This window comes from Nannospalax galili, unplaced genomic scaffold, assembly GCF_000622305.1.
Source record: "Nannospalax galili isolate Female #2095 unplaced genomic scaffold, S.galili_v1.0 scaffold1311, whole genome shotgun sequence".
NCBI lineage: Eukaryota > Metazoa > Chordata > Mammalia > Rodentia > Spalacidae > Nannospalax > Nannospalax galili.
The window spans coordinates 621,176-629,974 of NW_008329527.1; the positions used below are offsets into that span (position 1 = coordinate 621,176).

General features: G+C 43.3%; 1 protein-coding gene across 7 annotated transcripts in view; it reads left to right on the forward strand.

Moving 5' to 3' along the window:
* The window catches only part of Kansl3 (KAT8 regulatory NSL complex subunit 3), a 47,972-nt gene that overhangs the window by 316 nt on the left and 38,857 nt on the right, over positions 1-8,799 (forward strand). For 3 of the 7 annotated variants that reach the window (XM_008838071.3, XM_008838078.3, XM_029566018.1), the window contains exons 2-3: positions 728-989; positions 4,849-5,019. In XM_008838071.3, the coding sequence (XP_008836293.1) occupies positions 775-989; positions 4,849-5,019 (386 nt within the window). In that variant the 5' untranslated portion in view covers positions 728-774. Of the gene's footprint in view, positions 1-191; positions 558-727; positions 1,009-4,848; positions 5,020-5,724; positions 5,776-8,799 lie in introns of those variants that run through there. The other 4 variants (XM_029566019.1, XM_017799403.2, XM_029566025.1 and 1 more) reach the window with 4 other exon arrangements.

Below are 8,799 nucleotides of genomic sequence, written 5' to 3' on the forward strand. Positions count from 1 at the left end.
TGAGGCGCGGGGCCGCGTCGGGCCCGGCTGGCGAGGGGCGGGGGCTGAGCGGCTCCTCCAGGCGGCGAACTCCTGGTGACCTTGGCCGAGCCACCTGGGCCCGGAGCCTCCGCCTTCCCCGGCCTGCTGGGTGGGCCGTTTTGCGGTTTTGAGGGTCAGCGGCGGGAGCCCCGCGGGGTAGCGGGCGGTTTGCCGGGCGCTTCACCTCAGGCGGCGGAGAAAGGCTTCCCAGGGCTTCTCTAGGCCGGCGGCGGGGCTCTCGGTTATTTTGAAAACTCCCAGCGTCGTGAAGTCGGTGCAAAACTTGAGACCCCGGGAGCCTCCATGAACCCTGGAGCCCTGGTCTGCGACCACCACGGGCTGCCAGCGAGCTGAGCGGCTCTGTACACATTCTCCCCCAGAGGAAACCGGGGACCCTTTGAAGAATTGGTGGTGTGATTCCTCCTGTTTGCCAAAGCCTTTCCCGCGCCGGAAGGAAATGATGGTGGCCAAGCAAGTTTAGGTCTTGGCCAACTGTGGAGTCTGTCAGCCTCTAGTTACCTAATTTTGTGGATTGGGTATGGAAGAACACTTTTTTGGTAGTGGTGTGAGAACTCCTCCCTACGTGGGCAGAGATGTGCATAATCCATAGTATAAGTGGCAGTGGGGCATAAAAGCATATTTAGGTAGTGTAGGTTTGTAGACATTGAAAATATTTGAATTGACAACCCCGAACTTTTCACTGCAGGTGACTAGCATGCAGATACTCACGCTCTGACTTGCCCAACGACTGACATGGCCCACCGGGGTGGGGAGAGGGACTTCCAGACTTCAGCTCGTCGCATGGGCACCTCCCTGCTCTTCCAGCTTTCTGTGCACGAGCGGGAGCTGGACCTCGTTTTTCTGGATCATAGCTATGCTAAACCATGGAGTGCCCACCCAGATGCCAGTAGCGCCCGCCCTACCCGCATGCTCTTTGTAACTCCCCGTCGGCAGCACGAGAATACTATGTGAGTTTGAGAATACCATGTGAGTTTGGGCTTCCTTCTTAAGGGCTACTTCTGCCTAACTGGGGCAACGATCGGATGGTGGGGATTAGAGATGTTCTTGGGAACCATAGTGGGGCACTTGGATCCTTAACTCAGACATCTCTGCTAAGCAGCATAAGCATATTAGACATAAGTGAATGTGGACACCTGCACAGGAGACATCTCCAAACATGAATTAGAAAAGCAAGATGTGAAAATGAGAACACAACCTATTCCACTCAGATAGGTATAATAGGACCTGTTGGAAAGACCTGTTGGGGATTCAGCTGAAGAAAAAGCCAGAAAAGTTGATTTTGAAGGATTGCTACACCCAATTTGCCACTTTGGTTTGCTTGACTGACTGCAGTCACCTTTTTCTCTTTTCCTGTCGTCACAGGCAGATTAGGAGGTAGCTCCCAAGACACTGCTTTCCCTCTTTGCTCACAGAACCTGTGGGTTAGTCCAAACCCTTCTTAAAACTCATTGTATTTTCAGCCACCTTACATTATAGGGCAAGAACGTTTCAGAAACTTACTATCTGATAAGTGATCCAGATTATCCAGATTACACTTGGCCTAACTAGTTAGGTAATAATTTTGAACATTCTGATTTGACACATTGCAAGATTTGTTGATATACCCTATTCCTTGATCAAACTATGCCAGTAATCATAAACTTTTTGATTGATTTGTTTTGACTTCATGTAATCTTTCCTCAAATACTGGGGTTTATTTGGTTTTTTTTTTTTTTTTCTTTTGAGGGATTGAAATGTATATTCTCTTGAGTCTTACTGAGTTAGAGGGACCGTTTTGTCTTTTTAAACAAGTGTAGAATACTTAGAGTGTTTTTGTTGGTTTGTTTTGAAGCATTTTCATTCTTTCCCAGACAAGATGTCATGTAAGATGACTGAACACCACCTCCCTCTGTCTTGAGACAGGGTCTTTATGTAGACCTGTCTCTGCCTCCCAAGTGCTGGGACTAAAGGCAGGTGCCATCATGCACCTGCCCCCCCCCCCCTTCTTTTGAGGGAATCTCATACAGCTCAGGCTGGCCTGGAACTCACAGAGATCTGTGTGCCTTTGCTTCCTGAGTGCTGAGATTAGGGGCATGCCTGTTGACTTTGAACTCTTTATCTCTCTGCCTCTGCCTCTGAGGTGCTAGGATTATAAGGGTATGCTCATGCTTAGTTCATTTGGTTCTTGAGACAGGATTTTGCTCTGTGGCTCAGGTTGGCCTTAGCTCTTATCTTCCTGCCTCTGTCTCCCAAGTGCCAGGATCATAGGCATGTGTGATTTTTATTTTCCAGTGACATTAACATTTTGTTGGCTTAGATTTCTCAGGGTGCATGATCCACAACTTTAGGGGAACATGCTATCATAACCTTGATGGCTCTGGCCTGGGGCATAACTGAGAAGCTCCTTTAAATAGAATTGCAATCTTTTGTTCTTGACTGTGTAAAGCTTGCTAACATTGAAATTCATGTGTTCCTACCTTAAGACATTTTCTTAAAATGAGATTCAGTGGAGTTGGTTGTTCTGGTCTTTAGAAAACTATTTCCTGATCTGAACCTTGTCTCTGTATACTAGCCCTGCAAGTGGGAATTTGGCATGCTTTAATAACTGTTATAGACTATTATGACTGGAATATGGTGATAGGGAGAAGTTGGCAGAGGTTGCCTCATATACAACTTTGATTCTAAGAGTGATAAGTCATTGAAGCTGAAGATTCACTTTATGTTTTCAAAATGAGATCTCTTTGGATTTAAAAATGGATTACAGGAGCTGGAGAGATGGCTCAACGGTTAAGAACACTGACTGTTCTTTCAGGAGACCTGGGTTCGAATCCCAACACCCACATGGCAGCTAACAACTGTCGGTAACTCCAGTTACAGGGGATCTGGCTGGGCATGGTGGTACATGCCTTTAATCCCAGCACTCACCTTTAATCCCAGCACTCGGGAGGCAGAGGGAGGCAGATCTCTGTGAGTTCAAGGCCAGCCTGGTCTACATAGTTTCAGGCCAGCTAGGGCTGCAGGAAAACCATGTGTCAAAAAAAAAAAAGATTACAGTACAGGAAAAGAAGTTAGAAGACCAGTGAAGAGACCATCTTATTAGCCTAAGATGAACCAGAAATCATAACTTGGATAGGGTTCAGGAACTATACAACTAGAAAAAAATGAATGGCCTTGAGATGTGTTTATAGGTACACCCAGCAGGACTTCTATGGCCAGTTGGAAAGATGGGTCCCAGTTAAAGGAACAACTCATATTTATGGTTTGAACAGATGGTTGATACTGTAAGTTGGAGCATTAGGGATGGTGAGAACAGGAGTATTGTAGGTGTTCAGGCCCAAGTAGTAGTCTAGTGTTGTGGGAAGCACGAGGCACAAAGATAATCAGCTCTTTTGCCCATCCTCAAATCTAGCTGCATATTTTATTTTGTAGTGATGTGATTATTCCGGTCATTGAGAATGGATGTAGTAAAATCATTGAGGTCAAAAGGCTAACATGATCTTTAGTAGACAAGCAGTAGACCAGTTTGATTTGTGTAGTAGTATTTCTTGGAAAACATGGGTGCAGTGTAGGGGGAGGAGATGATGGCCTTAATGGTACTAGAATTTCATTAACATCATTGTAATTGTGAAAGATCCTTCAGATGTCCATTTGTATTTACTCCTGTTTCTGACTGTTTAGAAACTGAGTTAAATATCTAAGATGCCTACATTCCAGGTGATCCATCTTAGACAATCACAGGTTTTTACAAGCATATAATTAACTGCCAGTTGACCTGCTAATAAAAGGGAAAGTTTATGTAAAAAATTTAAAATGCTTTTAATCCCAGCCCCTGGGAGGTGGAGGCAGAAGCAGGCAGATCGCGTAAGAGATCAAGGACAGCCTGGTCCACATAGTGAGTTCCCAGTCAACTATGGCTACAGGAGGACACTGTCTTTGAAAAAAGACAAAGCAACAGCAACAACAAAACCCCTCAAGGCTGTCCAGTAGAACTCTGCGATAGAAATGTTCTGATTTTGTTAAGTCCAGGTTTATAGTCAGTAGCCGTATATGTCTTTTGAGCACTTAAAGTGTGGCTAGTGTGATTAAGGAACTGGTTTTTGTTTGTTTGTTTATTTATTTACTTATTTATTCATTCATTTTCCTCTTTGAGACAGGGTCTCCCTGTAGCCCCAGCTGACCTGGAACTTGATAAATAGACCAGGCTGGCCTCTATCTCACAGATAAGTCTTTCTTTTTTTTTTTTTTTTTAAAGAATTTAAGGCTAGCCTGGGCAACATAGTAAATTCTAGGCCAGTATGTAACCCTGCCTTTTTTCTTCTAATTTTATTTATTATTTTTATTTTATGTGTATGTGTGTATTACTTGCATGTAGGTAAGTGCACCTGTGTCGTGCAGTGTGGTGGAGGACAGAAAGAGGCTGTTGGATCCCCTGGAACTGGAGTTAATGGACAGTTGTTAGCTGCCATGTGGGTGCCAGGATTCGAACTCAGGTCTTCTGCAAGAACAACCAGTATTCTTAACTGATGAGCCATCTCTCCAGCCCCTGTAACCCTGTCTTTAAAAAACAGAGGCCAGGTCTGGTGGTACACACCTTTAATCCCAGCACTTGGGAGGCAGAGGCAGGTGGATCCCTGTGAGTTCAAGGGACGTTGTGTTTCTCAAGCACATTCCAGGGAGAGCAGGGATACTTGTCTAGAGTATGGAAAAGATGACTGCATTATTTAAAGCTTATTATAGTAAGGAGGCCTTTTCTGGCAGATGATTATTAAAACAACTGTGTTGTATGAAGTGCATGTGGCTTGGTCCTATTTCCTCACCTGTTTACAGTGAGTCAGACGTTCCAATAGATGTGGAGACAGTCACGTCAATTCCTGTGCCACTCTATGACAATCAGAAGGCTCGAAGTGTGATGAATGAGTGTGAGCGGCATGTCATCTTCGCCAGGACAGATGCAGATGCTCCTCCCCCACCAGAAGACTGGGAGGAACATGTCAACAGGTAGGCCATTCCTTGGTAGTGTTGAGCACTTGTAGGGTTAATGGTCACCATCTGTAATTATTTGATACCATCTTCATTGAAACATATTTATTTAGAAGCTCATTTCATTTATGACCATATAAGTCATAATGTTCTAAGTCTGTGTTATATCTCTCTGTACTGCTGTGAATTCTTTGGCAGTAGGGCTTACATCTTAGCCATCTCACCATCCCTAACTCTAGGACACTGACTGGCATATAGTAGGTATTTAGTAAATGTTGAGAGCTGTGCATGGTGGCAGATGCCCATAGTCCAAGCTACTTGGGAGGCTAAGGCATGAAGAGGACTTGAACCCACGAGTTGAAGACCAGTCTGGGCAACATAGCAAACCCCCAATATCTTTTTATCAATTGGGGGGTGGGGGTGTAGCTCAGTGAGGAAGTATTTTCCTAGCAAGTATGGGGCCCTTCATTTGATCCCCAGTACCATGAAACCACACACAATTTGCTTACTGGGCATAGGTATGACTAGGTTATGCAATATAAGGCATGTGCCACCACGCCCAGCTTAAATAAAATGTTTTTAAAAAAGTTTTGGGGGCTGGAGAGATGGCTCAATGGTTAAGAGCACTGACTGCTCTTGCAGAGGACCCGGGTTTGATTCCCAGCACCCACATGGCGGCTACGAACCGTCCTTAACTCCAGTTCCAGGGGAATCCGAAGCCCTCTTCTGACCTCCGCAGCATTGCACGACACAGGTGTACCCACATACATGCAGGTAATACACTCATGCACATAAAATAAAAATTTAAAAAAAGCAAAAACAAAAAAGTTTTGAAGCCAGGTGTGGTAGTATGTGCCTTTAGTCCCTGTACTTGGGAGGCAGAGGTAGGTGAATCTCTGAGAGATCGAGGCCAGCCTAGTCTCCATAGCGAGTTCCAGACCAGCTGTGACTACAGTGGGGAGACCGTGTCTCAAAAAGATGAAAGTTTTGGAGTCATATCTAAAGTTCGTGTGCATGAATTGCTTTAAAAAATTGTTCTACAGGTTTGAGGATATATAGCTCATAAGAAATATATGATACATTTCATATCATATGTAATGTGATGTGTAATGGGGAATAACAGGATTTTTTTTTTTTAAATCAGTTTACTCTTGGCTATGATTGAGAGGTTTGGAAAATTATTCATGTTTATTAAAGTAATTAGAGACAATAGCACATTGGATTTCTTTCTTTAGTATTTCCTTCCTTTTTCTAAGATTTATTTTTATTTATATGTGTGTGCATGTGCATGTGTGATTGTGTGTCTGTGTATGGGTACAAGTGCATGCAGGTAGCTTGAGGAGGTTAGAAGAGGCTATCAGATTCCTTGAGACTGGAGTTAGAGTTGGTTGTGGGTCACCAGACGTGGGTGCTGGGAACTGCATTCAGGTCTTCTGGAAGAGCAGCAAGAAAGTGCTCGTAACTGCTGAACCATCTCTTCAGTCCCTTTTTTGTTTTTTTGAGACAGGGTCTTACGTAGTCCAGGCTAGCCTCAAACTCCCTTTGTAGCTGGGGTTGTCTTTGAACTCCTGATACTCCTGCTTCTACCTCCCATATGCTGGGATTATAGGTGTGCACTGACACTATATTTCCTTTCCTTTCATTATTTACTTATTTTTATACATGGTTCAACTACATAGTTGAGCCCCACACTCAGGATCTTTCCCATTCTTACACTAGGCATGAACCACCATGCATAGCTCACTAGTTTCTTGGTTTATAAGGAAATCTAGAACTGCAAAGCAGAAGAGACACTGGGGTGGCTTAGCCAGATGTCCATCCCCAGTAGGAAAGTCTGGGAAGCCATTCTGTTCCAAAAGTGAATAGTTGAATAGGGGCTTGACAGAAGAAAGATGGGCACACTGAGTAGACTAGGTACTTTACCTACTGGCTCTGTTTGGCTTGTTTTTCTTCAGTCTTGATGTGGGCCACTGTCCTTCTGTTAGGACCCTACTGCATGTTGATAGGAATTTGTCTGAAATAAAGTGTTACTTCAGGTTATTTCTGTTTTGGGGTCTGATGAGATTTTAGAGGTGTTCTCTTGACAACAGGCTTTAGGCCATTTCTTTGGTTAGGTCACTTTTGCATACAACTGACTTCATCATTTATTAGTACTTACTAGCTTTAACTTCAGAAGTCACCATTTTATATTATCCCTGAATCTGTAGTTTGTTTGGAAATTTGCAATTTCAACTCTGCTGATTATAATAATCTTGTTGCCCTTCTTTTCCTTTACTTGATTGTTAAATTGCTGCTTCCTTTCTTACTATAAAGCCATGGAAAATTACAGTTTCCCACATTGAGAACTCCATGGACAACTCTATAGGACAGCTCTAGGTGTTTGTTTTGTTTTTGTTTTTTGTTTTTTTGTTTTTTGTTTTTTGTCTTTTTGAGACAGGGTCTCCCTGTAGCTCCAGCTGTCCTGGAACTCGCTATGCAGACCAGGCTGGCCTTGAACTCACAGAGATCCACCTGCCTCTGTCTCCCAAGTGCTGGGATTAAAGGTGTGCGTCACCATGCCTGGCAGCTTTAGGTTTTTATCTTTAGAGAGCAAACTCATTACCGTCTATCTGTGGAGTCAGAAATTTATATTCTTTTTTTTCTTTTCCTTTCCTTTTCTTTTCTTTTCTTTTCTTTTCTTTTCTTTTCTTTTCTTTTCTTTTCTTTTCTTTTCTTTTCTTTTCTTTTCTTCTTTTCTTTTCTTTTCTTTTCTTGTCACTGAGGACCAAACCCAGGGCCTTGAGCTTGCTAGGCAAGCGCTCTACCAATGAGCTAAATCCCCAACTCCAGAAATTTATATTCTTTGATAGAAATTTCCCTTACTCCTGAATTATCTTAGTAAAAACTGCCTACAGATCATTCTGTGTGTGGAAAATGAAGTCCACTACTACCACCTGCCCTGGTCTTCTCTAATGATAGCCAGTGTCTTATAAAATGGGTTAAATCTCTGCTTGATTTAGTTGTCTAGATCAGAGATTGTCAGACTGACCTATGTGCCAAAATTTGGGTCATTGATTGCTTTTGTATGCCTCAAGAGTGGTTTTTATGTTTTTAAATGGTTGGAGAAAAAGAATTGTACTTCATGACACGAACAATTCAAATTTTGTGTTTATTAATAAAATTTATTGGAATATTGCCCATGGCTGCTTTTGTGCTAAAACCATAGAGTTTAAAAGTTTTGTAAGGGACCTTATGGTCTATAAACCCTCATAGGCTTATTTTCTAGTTTCCTATCCAAGAAGTTAGTTGATTGGGTCTGGGTTGTGTTCTTATGTCTATGTGCCAGAGTCATGTAACTTGGAGGATCTTTGAAAATTATATTTGATGGCAGAATAATGTAGGTCTGTGTTGGGAGACCTCTGTTATGCAAAAGTCGAAGCCCCTTCACACCGGACAGCTCATGCAGCTCGGGGAATGTGCCGCGGGCTCCTTTTCATAGCAAGGTGCTTTCTGGCATCTTTCCTGTCTCTCCCTTTGAAGTGGCCGCCACAGATGCCTTGACATAAACATGGCCTTTGGCTCTATGCATACCATGCCTTCCTGTGTGTGATTTTTACAGGTAGACAATAGTCTAGCAGAAACCCACTTCCACATGCAAATAGAATATCTCACAAAGTATCTAAAAGCTTTTACCACTACCCCCATGGTATATAAATATGCTAGTCTTCTCTTAATAGTCGGAGATCAGGCCAGAGACTGGGAGATCAGGTCAGAGACCCGGAGATCAGGAGATCGGGTCAGAGACTGGGTCCCGGAGAT